The 16,418-nt window shown below is 39.0% G+C and overlaps 2 protein-coding genes across 2 annotated transcripts; one reads left to right on the top strand and one right to left on the bottom strand.

Moving 5' to 3' along the window:
• The first annotated feature begins 2,180 nt into the window (after positions 1–2,180).
• Positions 2,181–7,550, top strand: LOC117301514 (receptor-binding cancer antigen expressed on SiSo cells-like). The gene is made up of 5 exons (XM_033785540.1): positions 2,181–2,307; positions 3,531–3,732; positions 5,017–5,187; positions 6,323–6,421; positions 7,166–7,550. Exons 2-5 carry the CDS (start codon positions 3,553–3,555, stop codon positions 7,379–7,381), a joined length of 666 nt encoding a protein of 221 aa, XP_033641431.1. The 5' UTR covers positions 2,181–2,307; positions 3,531–3,552; the 3' UTR covers positions 7,382–7,550.
• A 2,150-nt stretch (positions 7,551–9,700) lies between these two features.
• LOC117301552 lies at positions 9,701–13,321 on the bottom strand. Its single transcript, XM_033785582.1, has 2 exons — positions 10,939–13,321; positions 9,701–10,447 (listed from the first exon to the last, which is right to left on the bottom strand). Exons 1-2 carry the CDS (start codon positions 13,063–13,065, stop codon positions 9,989–9,991), a joined length of 2,586 nt encoding a protein of 861 aa, XP_033641473.1. The 5' UTR covers positions 13,066–13,321; the 3' UTR covers positions 9,701–9,988.
• Positions 13,322–16,418: the final 3,097 nt, after the last annotated feature.

Here is a 16,418-nt window from a genome sequence, read left to right as displayed (position 1 = left end):
AGTGGACACTATTGGTAATTGTCAAAGACTAGCCTTCACAGTTGATGTATCTCAACATATGCATAAATTAACTAACCTGTGAAAATTTGAGCTCAATCGGTCATCGAACGCACAGGTTTGTTATATTATGCATTATATTATGTTGAGATACACCAACTGTAAAGGCTAGTCTTTGACAATATTACCAATAGTGTCCACTGTCTTTAAAGACAAACTCTACCTGGCAAGATACACGCATGGTGTCACACATGGTGTTACAGCAAACCAATACTATAAAGCTACTGTACTTCCGTAACCAAGCAAAATGAAGTTGTTTTTTACTTTTAAGAGTGACAAAACATACTAGCGTTCTTCGTTTTCTTTAAATCTCTACTTTCCAACAGTTTCAACATATTTTGTTTCGGTATCTTGTAGGCTCACCCATCTAGCGGTTCTCAGGTCACATTTAAAACCATAATGTAAACCTATCGGCGTCATTGAATGTAATTTTTATGTTATGACTTTTAGTGGAGTATCATTTTCTACAACTATAGTCCATTTAATTTTTGCTAATAATTAATGTACAACTCATGAAATGTTGGGTGTTTCGGGTAGGCCTATAAGCTATTAATACGAATTATAGTAATCACTTTTTCAACTTAAATAATAATTGGTAGAAATAAGTCCAATCGTGTGTTAAATGTTGGATAATGTCATAGTGTTATAGAAGTGGTTGTTTACAATAACTATAAGTAAGGGTTTACAATGTGAGATACTTTTCAAGTATACAATTAAAAGTAAAGTTTAAATTGATAATTAAAAACAGACTTCATGTCAAAAAAGCTTTTCATCAACATCTTTGCTCACATTGTTTTTGTAATTATTCAAGCCCAACCCTTTTTCAGATGGCCTCTTTCTGTAAAGGCACAAAAAATCAGATGCAAAGTGTTTCTCCAATGGGAGACTTTCCGGACGCTTGGTGGCAGTAGACTTACCAGGTCAAATCCATTGTTCTCGGTAATGTGCGCATGCTCAGCAGAACTACGTAAACTATGGAAATTTAAGTCTGCTGCCACCTAGCGTTTCAAAGTCTCCCGGAATAGCGTTTGAAGAACCATGCAAAAACATGACACTGCAGACTCGAAGGCGCCATAAATAGGAAGCAAAGCTTTTAGACAGTGGTCCTATAATGACGTGCATATCAATGAGGTAAAAACAAGTGTGAACAGAGGTCCCGTGAACGAGTTGACCCACCAGTGGAAATGGAGGCTTCAACAAGCTCGTCCGTCCGGACGAGTTGTCTGCATTCAATAATATAAGTCTCAATGCACATACAAAAATATATAATAATGATTAATGAGCAATGGAAGTCCGGGGTCGAGTCAAGCCATCAATGGAGAAAATGACATGGAGTTCAGACAACTCGTCCACCCGGACCGAGTTGTCCGATGGACGAGTTGTCCTTCATTCAACAGCAAGTCTCAAAATAATGCACATAATGTTAAGCGAACCATGGAGATCCGTGGTCGAGTCAGTGCAAGCCATCAATGGAGAAAATGAAATGGAGTTCAGCTGTCCTCCATTATTTTCAACTCAAACTAACCCTTGTGTTAAATTCTTTAAATAAAGACACTGAACACTATGCCAAAGACCAGTCTTTATACTAATAACGAAAATTTGAGCTCAAGTGGTCGAATTGAAGTTGCGAGATATGAAAGAAAAAACACGAATTTGTGTGCTTTCTTCATGCCTGATTTCGATTCGAGACCTCAAAATCTTGTTCTGAGGTCTCTCCCATGGACTTCCATGGGTCTCTGATTCGTGGAAAATTACTAATTCTTTCGAAAACTACGTTACTTCAGAGGGAGCCGTTTCTCACAATGTTTTATCAACAGCTCCCCATTACTCGTAACCATACGCTTTTATGCTAAGAATTATTTACTCTCGGCTTAAAAATGGGTGCGCGGAGAGCTTGCATGAGTTTGTAATACTAAATGCAAACTGTAAAGGTAAAACAGTTTTTGACCGGTACCTATGCCGATATTCGGACATTTTTTTTTAAATAATATTAAATTAACATTATTAAGACCATCCTAGAACCGTTCGTTATTATTACCAAGGCGCTCGCGCATGATAAAGCCACACACAAACAACACGAAACGAAGACTAGGTATGTGAATACAAGACACGAGAGGGCGCACTCAATATGGAAGCGGCCACGATTTTCGTCAAGTATGTATTCCTGCCGCAACAACAAAAAGACAACGTGTCATGAACAATAAAAGTCACCATTTGCAAGTAAATAATTAGGCCTACCCCTGAAATCAAGTAAGTGCTTTGATAGAAATGATTAAATTCCACTTAGATTTTAAGGAAAAGTTTCCGCATGGCGCCACCACTTTTTCATTCGATATGAAATAATTAAAAATAATATAGTATTAATTTACCTCATTGATATATCCCTTTTTGTAAAAATGAGTGAAAAAGTGGTGGCGCCATACGGAAAGTTACCCTTTTTTTATTAGAAAATTAGAATAGAAAGAATTTTAGAATTCAATTTGATAAGGTCATTTATTTTTGCATATTTTTATTTTTTATTCATTTAATGATACGCATTCTTCGTCATGTCATTGTTTTCTGTTTTGTCTTTATCCTGAAGGCCCGCCCGTATTAAAATAAAACAAAGAAATAATATATAACTCTATTATTTTAATTTTATAAGAAATTAGAGGCCTCCATCCCAAACTAGATACAGTCTTGACAGTATTAATGCTGAGTAGTTGTTGTTTGAGGTGAAACTGTGGACGCGGTCAATCAAAAGTTATAAAAAAAAATATATAAAAAAAAAATGTAGCCTATTTTGAGTTTGACTTTAATTTGACTTTATTGCCCCATCCATGTTATTACTTAGACATACTCAACAAACTTGTTTGATTGCTTGCTTGGTTGGTTAGTGCTTTTAGTGGTTAGCCCACCTTGTTGAGCTGTTAATGGCTCTGCTGTTACATCGGTCTCATCACTGTCACCATTACGTAATGGTGACAGTGATGAGACCGATGTTAACAGCGGAGCCATTAACAGCTCAACAAGGTGGGCTACTGGATAGACAGAACTCTCAATTGTCTCTTGAATGTAGCCTCACTTGGTGCAGAAATTCGAGACTCTGTCAATGTCATGTCTGTCAAAGTGTTCCAAATTCCAAGCTTACCACTCTATTTGAGAAGAAGTGGCCTGCCAATTTTGTTTAAATACACCCGACAAATAACTTCTTTGAATGGCCTCTAAATAGTCTTGTTGGGGAGGGAGAAAAACTTTGTCAACGCAAAAAAAACAGTGTTTACAAAGGATATCTCATCATAAACTAAATACAGTATTTAAATTTTTATTTCATATCAATTGAAATGTTTCCAGCACACGCACTCTCAGTACTCTCAGCCACATCCTCGGCAGTTGGCTGTTTTAAACATTTTATATCTTATTCTTATTCTTGTAAGTATTCAAAGTTTTTAAAAATTGTGATTTTGAATAATGTCATTTTCAATACAATTTAGGGGCGCATTCACAGTGTGATAAATGGCGGCCTTCAGATGTAACAAGTGGTTCTTGTGCAACTTTCTGGCATCTGTGTTTGTCTTCCTAAAGCGCATCTTATTCAATAGATTTCATCGAGGCAGTAAAAGTGACACAGACTTGCCGAAACATTCAAGCAACATAAGAACTCCGTCTGCAGCCAACTCACCTAATGATCACGAAGTAAGTACTTTCTTCTTAACAGATGTTAAACTTGCAGCGGGGATAAAAAATATTAATTTGGGTTTTTACCCATACACCGATGTGTGAAAGCACTGTATACTCAGTACTTTCCGGAGCCCTGTGAACAAATATCACAGGCATGTTCCTCGGGTGGGATTCGAACCCACGACTCTTGCAATTCTAGAGCAGTGTCTTACCAACTAGACTACGGAGGTTGCCAGGTAGCTAGAGGCAGTTCGAATCCTACTTTCTTCTTCTTCTTCCTTTTTAGTTTATTCTTCATGATTGATTATAAACGCCCTGCAGGCATACCGGGGGTGTTCAAAACCCCTTCTCTTTGCGATAATTGTGTACTGGGTCATGGGGTCTGTTATGTGTGTTGATACTTCCTAATAACAATACATGATGGGACCTACATCTACAGCTGAAAGTCCCATCCAAAATGTTGAGAGAATTGTGTCTTGCTTTTAAAAGGACACAGTTTTACAATTACCGAGAATCAAAGCCACACTCTGCTGATCAGATGCACCAGAGCTTGAGTTTGGTGTTTAAAAGCAGGGTATGACTTTTGGTAAAGGTCAAAGAGACCAGTGTCCTCACTTGATGTATCTCAGCATATTCATACACTTTACACACACGTGTGAAAATTTTGGCTTGATTGGTATTAAATGAAGTTGCGAGAAAATAATGAAACAGTTTGGAGGCTGTGGTTCAAATCAAAGATATTCAACATGCAAAACACACCTGTCAGGTTGGCACACTTGAAATGGTAAAACCACTATTCTGATGGGGTGGCAAACATTTTACTGATTATTCTCTGAAGGGGATAACCTTTGCATCAAGTAATCATATCAAATAGGTTATTCCTGATATATCAGGCTAATTGTCTTTGTAATACTTAATGGCTGATTTTGTAAGCTCACATTTTTAGTATTACTTTGTTATACTACCCACCATGTTTTGCGTTTTTAAACGCAACAAACAAATAATTAAATAAAATTCTGAATTCTAATCTAACAATTCATATCTAAACCTAAAACGCATCTTTTTAGACACAGAAGCGCATAGAGACTCTTTGGTAATATGCTCTATACAATAACTGCTTTTTAGACACAGAAGTGCATAGAGACTCTTCTGTAATATGCTCTTACAAGAACTGCTTATTATTAGTATTGTTATTACATGCCTCTGAAGAAGGTCCGGTTTGGATCGAAAGCTAAGGCCATCTACTCTACTCATTATAGTACTATTATTAATAATTGATATAATTGTTCTGTCTCACAGCAAGATGTAGCTGACTGGGATGATTGGGATTATGCTGGCGCCCCAACGAGTATCGTAGTAGAACCCAACGACCCAAATCTTGCCCAACAACAAGTGGATTTAAATCAACCTGCCGAAGACATCCCTGAAATGGATTACTTCAGTGACATGGCACCCACTATGAAAAGAACAGTATGTATTATTGCCCTGGGGCTTTGGCAGATTGTACCATGCTTGGTCTTTAAACAGGTCTATGCGATTTATCCAGTCCACTATTAAAAGAACAGTTTGTGTTAATGCCCTGGGGCTGGGGCAGATTGTACCATGCTTGGTCTTTAAACAGGTCTATGCGATTTATCCAGTCCACTATTAAAAGAACAGTTTGTGTTAATGCCCTGGGGCTGGGGCAGATTGTACCATGCTTGGTCTTTAAACAGGTCTATGCGATTTATCCAGTCCACTATGAAAAGAACGGTTTGTGTTAATGCCCTGGGGCTGGGGCAGATTGTACCATGCTTGGTCTTTTAACAGGTCAATTAAATTCAAGTTCTTGGCCCAATTTATTAGAGCTGGTGCAGCACAAAGTTGCTAATTTTAAAGCACAACAAATACACAGTTCACTCTTGGCAATTCAAAAAGCGCATTCTGCTGCTGGGGATCTTTCATTTCGCGCCTTTGGAACCGTCTCCCTCATCAAATTTGTTCTGCTGAGTCACTTGAAGTCTTCAAGGAACATCTCAACACTTTCCTGTTCAATGGTTGATTGCTTAGGACCAACTGTCTTTCCCATCATTCGTGCATTATATTATTTGCTTATTGTTCCGTTTCTTTTACAGCGCTGTTGTACCCTGTGTCAGATCGCTCTATAAATACCTCTTGTTATTGTTATTATTACACAAGACTGGAAGAGTACAAAACAAAATTACTGAACAATTCAGATATGGGAAGAAACTATAAATAAGTAGTAAAGTTGCGGGTACAGCCATGTGTTAATCTCTTTTTGTGTGAGTATTGGCTCCGAGAAGAGCCGGTTTGGCCTCCACATTTTGAACAGTATACTCTGCTCGTCTTCAGGAGAACAGAGTAGAATATACCGAAGTGTCAAGACCAAACCGGCTCTTCTCAGAGCCAACACTCACACAAAAGAGATTTACACATGGTTGTATCCACAAGTATACTTTTTGTTTAAAGTTTCTTCCTTTTTCTCCACACCATGCAAAGTTTCAAACAATACTTAATTCAGATTGGTTCTTCAGGTATGGTTTCCGGTTCTCCTCAAATTAAACTTATGAAATATTAGTTATTTTATTGACAATTTTGTTTTTAGGTATTGATCCGGAAAAAGGACCGTGGTAGGGGAGGTTTACCGAACAGTGGAGTTTCCAACAGGCTAGCAATGAATGTTGACGTAACACCGATGGCATCGGTAAGTCAAGGTTCACATGTTTTTAGGCATTGCATGTATCAATGTTTATCTTCCAGTACGCGCTAATCTACCAATCAGAAGCTTGAACTACTAGGGGGATAAAAACATATATGCTACGTCCACTGTTTTATATCCTACTTCCTCTGTTTTTATTACACAGTGCGTATTGTGAATGTCAATGCGTCACGCTCCATATACCGTTCTGAAATCTCGGCCTCGTTGGATACGGGATGCAGAAGCGCTTGAGCTCGGTGCTCTTATCCACGCGGTCACAAGACACTGTCTTTGAATGAATCGTGTATCTTTTTTATTTATTGCCTTTTCTTGTGTTGGGATATTGTTTATTGACTCGTATTTGTGTATCTCATTGTTTGTGTTTTTGTCGGTTTTATTGTACAATGTTTCTCCAGAAGACGATTAGAGCATACTGAGCATACTGATCCAAACGTCGAGTTGAAACCAACGGTTCTTTTCAGAACCACCCCAACTCATTAGAGATAGTCATTACATGGTGTTACCGCAAACCTTTCTATAACAATGTAATCTTGCTGTATTTTGCGTAACTCTTTTTAGCTTAATGTTTATAATAATAATGTAAAAAAAATTTTGTACATCATTTTGAGATTTTTTTTATGTAAGACACTTTATCAAAAATAAATTATTATTATTATATATTTTTTTTTAACAACATTACTATGTGAATTTATATTTTGACATTTTTGTGTTTGTTTGATAATGGCGCAGTCGGAGTTGTCAACGTGGGACGACAACAACGAGGGAACCTGGGAGGATGAAGCAGGCGCTATAGACCTCTCATGGGATGCGGACAGAGTGATCAAAGAGAAGAAACAAGCAGAAAGAGACAAGAGAGCTGCCGAGCAACATCGGAAGAAGATGGAACGAGAAGCTCAGAGAGCAGTGAAGAAAGACACAAGTAAATTAGCTGTTAAGTTAAAGTGATCATTGATATCGAAGCTCGGTGCATAAATATTTTAAATTTCACAACAGTTTTACTTCGATGCATCGCATATCTAATTCAAATCTTCTTGCAAAAAGCCCGGTTCATACTTCCTGCGAATGCGATACGAATGTTGACGTCACATATTCGCAACGAAAAATTTGCAGCAGTTCAACTTTGCTCAACTCACTTGCGAATATCACTGCTAAAGGAGGGTTGTGACATCAAATTCACGTCAAATTTGCTTCACAGGAAGTATGAACCATGCTTCATGTGTACAGTCACACAGTCATGGGTACATTTTTTGTTACAACAGACACGATATCATCTTCCTACTTTAGTAAGATTTCCGATTTTGTTACCCTTGAAAAAATCTGATTTTTCTTTTTATATTAAATAGCTTGAAAATTCTATTAGAGCCTACACCGTCATAATAATAATAATAATAATAATAATAATAAAAACCAGTTTTTATATAGCGCTTTTCACACTTGGAGGGCAGCCCTAAGCGCTTCACATTATAACCCCTTAATTCACTCCTTAAACCATCTCAGCTCCCTGGTGGGGGGAGTATACATCCTTGTGCAACATTATAATGCGCTACTCGGCTATTCAATCACAAGAACCATCTCTGCCCTCACAGGTACCCATTTACCCCTGGGTGGAGAGAAGCAATTATAGTTATACATGTTCTTGCTCAGGGACACATAGTGTACAAATAGGTCAGCCCTTGTACTTGATGAAATATTCCTACTTTTTTTTCCCCCAAGGACCAAATATCATGCCTGTTTCACAGACTCAAAATGAACCAAAAATATTGAGTGATGCCCGGTTTGCGGTTCATTCCTGCGGATGCTTCATGTGAACAGTATTCTGCATCACAGCTTTGTTTTGGCTGTGAATGATTCGGAAGGGATGTGTGTTTTTATTAAAATAGTTTTGGCAGTGGGCCGTTGTGGGAGTGGTATGGTTCACATCAATTTGTGGAGGAGACCTCAGGCAAAGGTCTACGTCTATTTACTAGAAAGACAAAGTAAATAAAGTGAGGGGACTACTGGAACAACAATCCTGCTTATTCTGTTTGGTGAAAAAAGAAAAAAAAAACTCAATGGAAGGCAAAATCCAAACTTTGGAGGGCAAACTTGGCAAAAAATCCAAACTATGGAGAGCAAACACGGCAACAAGTCCATACTATTAAACCAAGTTTTATTATTATTTTTTTTACAACCGGTGCTGGTTTATTCAGTGTCACAATGGATATACAAAGTGGAAAGGTACGTGGTCTACAAATAAACAATGACTGTGCTTCTTGATGAAATTAATCAAATTGACTGTTTCAGAGCTATAAGGTTTGTGACATGCAATTTTTTGTCAAGAAAAGGAAATTTGTAAGCTCTGAGCTGAATATGAAATAAGAATTTAGTTAAAGGCAGTGGACACTAATGGTAATTACTCAAAATAATTATCTGTATAAAACCCCACTTGGTAACAAGTAATGGGGAGAGGTTGATGGTAAAATAAAAAAAACATTGTGAGAAACGGCGTGACGTGCTTTTAGAGACCTCAAGTTGAGACTTTGAGGTCTCGAAATCAAGCATCTGAAAGTACCCAACTTCATGTGACAAGGGTTTTTTTTCCCCATAGTTATCTCGCAACTCCGACGACCAATCAAGCTCAAATTTTCACAGGTTTGTTATTTTTATGCATATGTTGAGATGCACAAAGTGAGAAGACTGGTCTTTGACAATTACCAATAGTGTCCAGTGTCTTTAAAATGACATAGAATTTAAGCCAATAACTTGGGTGGGGTGGGGGTAGGGTTAGAGGTAAGGAAGGATTAAACTTGAAAAACTCAATCTGTTAAGATTGTGTTTTTTTTTAATCATGTTTTTTGTAAGTGTCTTTAAATACAATACTTTGTGTGTAGTTTTTGTTCAAATTATTGTGATCGAATAATCAACAAATAAATACGTTATAACTTGACATACATTTATATTTTATGTACGCGTTTTTAATTCTAAAGGTTGCACTGTTGGTTATGATTTGCTGCTCAAACCATCAAACTCCCCCAAAAAAAAGTGGAAAGTACTTTTTGGTTTTTGCAACCACTCGATTGTTTTAATCCTAAATTAATGTAAATATATACAACAAAACTAACCTGTGCAAATTTCATTTCAATAGGTTGTAGCGTTTTTGAGAACTTTGGTACTCCTTGCCTGGTGGATGTTTCCCCCATCCTACAATCAGGGCCCAATTTTATAGAGCTGCTAAGCACAACAATTTGTATAGCATGAAATTTCTTCCTTGGAAAAAAAAGGAATTCCAACCAAATTTCCACATGATTTTCAGGATAAGCAAACAACAGTTGAAAAAAGGAACAAGAAATTTGCAGCAAATGGAAATTTTGTTGGTAATCCTGGTTTTATCAAGGAAGAAATTTCATCTCTTAGCATCTCTATGAAATTGGGCCCTGGATTGTTTTAAGAGTAATATCATTTCCTGCCTCCAGCTGTCCTTAGCATGCACCTCATTCAATACCTACAGCGTGCGTACCGAGTATTTGCAATAAGGTCTATGGCATTTTAAACCAATGATTGATTGTATCGTGCTCATTGGCTGACTGGGGCTGTATCCGAATTGGCGCCTACAGCTATAGCTACATGTACTTCTGTTGCTAAGGAGGTTGTTGAGGACGGCCTATACTTCAACGCATGATGACATGGAAATGTAGCCGTAGCTGTAGCCGTAGCCGTAGCCGCTATTTTGGACATGGCCTCAGTCTGTTGATTATTTAACATGTCGATAGGGGTCATCTCTGTATCTCTTCGCCCCCTCTCTACACTCGTCATATCTGGCTTTGACGAATGGAGTCTGGAGCACTTGCAACAATGTATTTGACGCAACTTCTGCCGCCACAAATTGCGGACGTTTTCGTTGAGAAGGAATACCAGGCCGATGAAAAGCCCCTGGAAAGAGTTGACCACGACGGAGAGGTACCATATGAAAGCTCCCTCGATAAGATTGGCCAAGATAAAGAGTGTCCAGGTGACTCCCGTGATCACAACAAGCTGTGTGGGGTTGCAAAAAAAACGTGGTAATAGTGGCTGGAACACAATCTGTTTACTATACACACATGTACCTTCGCTACTTTACAAATATTTGCATTGTTTATTGTAAGTAGGATTTCAAACTTTGCATGGTGGAAATACGATAGATTAAGGTTTGCAGTAACACCATGTTATGACAATTTCTATTTGAGTTGGGTTGCGGGTGTTGTTTTTTTCAGATCCGCCCAAACACATTTAGAGATTATCAATACACGGTGTTACCGCAAACCTTACTACATGTATAATGTTTACTGTGTTTCATGTATCTTTGTACCCTTTTTAGCATAAAGTTTTTTTATACCATTGTAACATTTCAGCTATTTGGCCAAGCCAGGAATGGGATGACAGTTACCAATACCAGTACCAAAAACCAATACCAACAAAATATTGGTCAGCAGGAAAGGCTGTGTCAGTGATAACTAGCGGCCACTGTTTTTTGTTATCATACATACCTTGAGATTTAACAGCACGTTGCTCCTCAGACTCTTCGCCATCCGCGCTTTGGCAAGTCTGTTTTGGTTGGCCATGATAGTGTAGAGCATGAAACCAAACATCAGACAGTTGATGGCTAAGTGAAAAGCAACCGGGATCCCGAACACCAACAAAGAATGGAAAGGGTCCACTATCCAGCAGTCGGCGCCTCCGTATTGAAGCCAACTTGGATGGTCTTCACCGAGTCGTGAAACAATGAAGCAAGACGCAACGATCACAACAGGAGTACCCCACCCGTAGATGCCCAAAATCAGCAGTTTGTACCCACCCGATCTGTGGGACCTGCTCCGGGGTACCAAGTTGCTCCTGAGGTTGTAAGCCAAATCACATGCCAGAATAGTCATCCAAAAGAAGACTGTCAACCAGGACCAATGCAACATCAAAGCTCGCAGGATACAGAGCCAAGACAGTCCAATCTTGCCGATCATCAAGAGAACTTGAGCCAACACAAATGCCACCATTAGATTCATAATAGTCTTACCAGCAGTGGTTCTTAAAATCGGAAACACAGCATACGACAGGAGTGCGAGAATCAAGGCAACCAGTGATAAAACACCATTCACAAAACTGACTTTAGCAAGGACAAACCTCCATGCGGGGTGTTCCGTTTTCAAAACATCCTCGAAGAAATTACAGACACGAATTGTACCATCAGGTAACTGCCAGATCTCCTGAAGGTCCAATATCCGGCCTGATGCATAGTGAATGATACTACCATCTGGAGAGCCGGAAGACCATTGGAATTCCTCTCTGTCGAAGGTCAGAAGAGAACAGCGCCTACTCCCCACAAAAGGACTGCACAATCTTAACACTGGTGGATCCTTGAGTGAAATGCTCTCATTCAATGCAAAACGGTACTGCATCTCATACATGAACTCATTCTGATGATAAACAAAACCACTCAGGTTGACACAGAAGAAACCTTCTGATTGAAGGATGTCGCTCTTTGGGTTGAAACTCTCAATCGCGTACCCTTCACATTGGACCATTTCGTCTCCTAATCGAACAGAGACGGCTAAAACCACCGATGTTGCATTACATGTCACAGTTTCAAACTGATCTAAATCAGTTATGTTTGTTAACAGTTGGTCCATAGCATCTTGGATATACTCAGCATACACAAAATTTGTGTATATTACAAGAATAGAGCCTTGTTGACCAAATCGATCACTAGTCCCTTCAAGGTAGGTTGGTTTGCCAGACACGACCAAAGGCGTCAAATTCTTCATGCAATATTCAGTCTGGTTGTTATCCAACACCATAGCATCATTGATACCCCGTTCACACTGAAGATGATCTTGCTCATCCCCGGGTTGTAGTAACGGATCACACAAATTAACACATGCATCTAGGAACGGATCATGTGTCTGCCAGTTGCTGCAATTTCTTCTCAACAGAAAAGGACCTGTGGTTTCCTTAGAGAAGATTCCTGTCGTGTGAATTGAGTGAACAGTCCCTTCCGTAAAATCAAACAGCAGTGTGAACATCTGGTTCGATTCAACCATGTGGGTGTGGTAATGATGAAACGCATGCATATTACACGAAAAATGGTTTTCATTGTATGGACCGTTACAGTCAAGACAATCAATGTTCTTATAGACCAACCCTGTTGCCTGATTAAATATTCTTGCCGTTTTCTGTGAACACAGCTCCATGGTACTGTTTTCGGTGCATGAGCTCACAGTTGAGAAGCATCTATGCGGGTTGAATTGTAAGGAGGCTGGTGGTACCACATCATTACCCTTACATGAATTGTAATCCCATTTGTTCGTGTTTGGCACGAGTTTACAGCGCCACAGTTTAATAGACCACGAAATCAGCTGGCTTCTCTCAAACCCATGACAGAGGGCGCAATATATGTTCTTGAATGTGACTTCATCTGGACCGGTTACAAACACACCCAAGAACCGTTCCTGCCCATACAAAGTGATATTCTCACATCTATCTTTTACCGTGCCTGTGGGCCAATCAGTAAGGCATTTATCAACTACGTAGTAACTTTGGAAATACGGGCGTGGATCAATCGTTAATTTTAACGGAACAACACATCCGATATAGCCTTGGTATTTGGAGGTCCCATTGTGCATGTACTGGCGAAGCGTAGTGCAGTTTGTCCAGTAGTCCACGCAACAGTCTCCATACAGTGGACACAATGGGTCGCATCTACACTGCGATCTTGTCCGATTGTAACCGGGGTCCTGGTCTGAACACTCTGGAGAACAAAGCGAGTTTTCCGCTGCACATGTGAATTCACAATCTGTAAAACGGTCAAGTAAAGTGAAATTAATGGAGACTTTTGACTAGGTGGCAGCAGAGACCTTTTTGCAAATACCCATTGCATTGTGCAAGCGCTAACTGTTGAATGCGGTGCATGCTGGTCTTAATGCGGAGCTTAAAGGATCGGTCTATAGACCTTATGCACATGACGTCATTTCAGTAGGGCGCCCTCACCTAGAGGTCAAAAGGAGGTTATTCATTGGCCAATCCTGTGCGGCGCGCGAACAAATCTGTGCGTTTCGATTGTTTCGTCACCGTTTTTCCACTAAGATGGCCGCTGGATGACGTCAATGCATAAGGTCTATTGTCAAAGACCAGTCTTCTCACGCATATCTCACTCACGCATATCTCAACATATGAACAACATAACAAACCTGTGAACTCAATTGGTCGTCGAAGTTGCAAGATAATAATGGAAGAAAAAACACCCGCCCTTGACGCAAAGTTGTGTGGTTTCAGATGCCTTGAATTCGAGACCTCAGCTGATGAGGTTTCTTATAAAATTCACTTATTTCAATGAGAAATTACTTCTTTCTCGAAAACTATGTTACTTCAGAGGGAGCCGTTTCTCACAATGTTTTGTACTATCAACCGCCCTTCATTTTGCTTGTTACCAAGTAAGCTTTTATGCTAACAATTGTTTTGAGTAATGACCAATTAGTGTCTTTAATCCTTAAGTAGATATTATACAACATACATTTTGTGAAAATTTCACTTCAAAATGTGATAGCATTTCCGTGTAATACGCATTCTAAGAAATGTTTCTGACAGTAACCAGTCTCAGATTTAAATTTTTGGAGATAAATATTGATATATTTTCCATTACCACATTATTATAATTACATCGAAGTGAAAGGATTCTCAAAAATGCCTTCTACTATAACCTAATTTTTTATTGCTATTAATTTTAGGAGTGATATCCTAACGGAACACCTTTCTTGAGTTAAAAATGGGCCCATCCACAGGCAGGCTCATGGATAGCCTTGCTCAAGGCAGTCGAATTATTCACTCCGAAAAAAGACCGCCGCTGTATAAAAACCCACCCGTATTCACTGTGCGTAATCGCACGATCACGACACGATGCCCCCGTACACTATCCGCATGCGGAGGCCGTCAGGTTAGTGGTACGAGTGCGTATTGCTTGTGTGCACAGTAGTCGTACGATGTGACAGTGTGTATACGGGTTGGTCATGCGGTGTGATCGCACGCACCACGCACAGGGTATACGGGTGGGTTTACAGCGACGTCTTTTCGGAGCGAATACTGCGACTGCCATGAGCAAGGCTAGCTCATGGATCCCACGCCATTAAGTGCTAAGACTCTACGCTCCCCCGCCCCCCCCCCTCCTTAAAAAATGTGTTGTCCAGTCAATTTAGAACACCACTCGAGGATGGACAAGTAAATAAAAAAACAAGTTGTGAACAATTTCTGATTTAAGAAACAGTATTGATGAACCCACAGTGAAATTGATAACAAAATAAATGAAATAAAACAGAAACGTATTTGCAACCACATAGGCCTTAAAATAATTATGGTGTCCGCCTAATAGTATGAGGGTTCGTTAGTCCGAAGGTTCAATAGTCCGAAGGTTTGTAGTCGGAACGCACAAATTTCCCATAACATTCATTAGTCCGAAAATGAAATAGGGTTCATTAATCCGAACATTTGATACGATAGTCCGAAGGTTCATTAGTCGTAGCTCATTGATCCGAAGGTTCACTGGTCCGAAGGTTTCAGTTGTCCGAAGGTTCACTGGTCCGAAGGTTTCAGTTGTCCGAATCGACGAAAATTTCTTATAGCCCGAATCGAACCGAACCTTATTGTCAATTTGGACTATCAGACCTTATTGTCAATTCGGACTATCGAACCTTCGGACTATTGAACCTTCAGACTAACAAACCTTTGGACAAACGAATCTTCGGACCATCGAACCTTAATTCGGACTATCGAGCTGGTACCTGAAATATGACCGTTGGATCAACTTGGAAACACTAAAAACAAGTGTGCCCTCTTAGCCCTATACATTTAGCCCTCCAAAAGGTCGAACAAAATCATTGTATTTTAATTTTATTTCATGCTCTCAAAATCATTTTTGACACTCAAAATATCTCATTTCACCTATACTTGAGAATAATCATTGCGAGAGCTCTAAAAGTATTGCAAAAGTCGGAAATAATTTATTGCGAAATAATTTCGCTCGAAACTATTTTGAATGCTCAAAAACAATTTTATTCGCTTGAAATCAAATTATTATGAAAGCTCGAAATTGATATGTAATCATTACGCTCTCAATCACCCTTCTAGAACAACAATACCACACAAACTAACAACAATCTTTATACATTTCGTTAAAGTTGATGTCAAAGAAATGACACAGTTAATTAAAGGCATAACTTTTGGTAATTACTCACAATAATTGTTAGTATAGAAACTTACTTGGTAACGAGCATTGGAGAGCTGTTGATAGTATAACACACTCTTTTCATTATTCTCTTAATGACCAATCGAGTCCAAGTGTTCACAGATTAATTGTTATTTCATGCATACTGTAGGGCCTAATGTTGCGATATACACCAAGTGAGAATAGGCCTCTACTGTTTTTTGACTATTACCAAAGGTGGCCAGTGCCTTTAGAGCCATTGGACCCTTTCGGTTCAGAAAAAAAAAAAAGTTCACAGATTTACAAATAACTTACAGGGTTTACAGAAGGCAATGGTGAAAGACTTCTCTTGAAATATTATTCCATAAAATGCTTTACTTTTTGAGAAAACAGCAAAACAATATAAATTCTCGTTAACGAGAACTACGGATTTATTTTAAACACATGTCATGACACGGCGAAGCGCGGAAACAAAGGTGGGTTTTTCCGTTGTTTTCTCCCGACTCCGTAGACCGATTGAGGCTTAATTTTCACAGGTTTGTTATTTGATATAGAAGTTGTGGTACACAAAGTGTGGGCCTTGGACAACACTGTTTACCGAAATGGTCCAATGGCTTCAAAGATGCTATGTCAGATTTTTGGCCCCAAACATTATAAAATAGGTTTTTTTTAGTGAATGGTATTTTAAAGAGTATCACCCGCTCTAACGAAAAAAAGTTTAACTTTTACTTTTAATAGTCAGGAACCATGAATTTTTTAAAAACGTTTCTTATAAAACACATA

Source organism: Asterias rubens, chromosome 17, assembly GCF_902459465.1.
Source record: "Asterias rubens chromosome 17, eAstRub1.3, whole genome shotgun sequence".
Taxonomy (NCBI): domain Eukaryota; kingdom Metazoa; phylum Echinodermata; class Asteroidea; order Forcipulatida; family Asteriidae; genus Asterias; species Asterias rubens.
The sequence above is the reverse complement of the archived record's forward strand: the minus strand, read 5'-3'. Positions and strand labels throughout refer to the sequence as shown.

Coding starts and splice junctions, on each gene's coding strand:
- LOC117301514 (XM_033785540.1), top strand. CDS start 3,553: ATGGCGGCCTTCAGATGTAACAAGTGGTTCTTGTGCAACTTTCTGGCA. Junction 5,188..6,322: donor CACCCACTATGAAAAGAACA/GTATGTATTATT, acceptor TTTTGTTTTTAG/GTATTGATCCGGAAAAAGGA. Junction 6,422..7,165: donor ACGTAACACCGATGGCATCG/GTAAGTCAAGGT, acceptor ATAATGGCGCAG/TCGGAGTTGTCAACGTGGGA.
- LOC117301552 (XM_033785582.1), bottom strand. CDS start 13,065: ATGCACAATGGGACCTCCAAATACCAAGGCTATATCGGATGTGTTGTT. Junction 10,448..10,938: donor ACGTGCTGTTAAATCTCAAG/GTATGTATGATA, acceptor AACCCCACACAG/CTTGTTGTGATCACGGGAGT.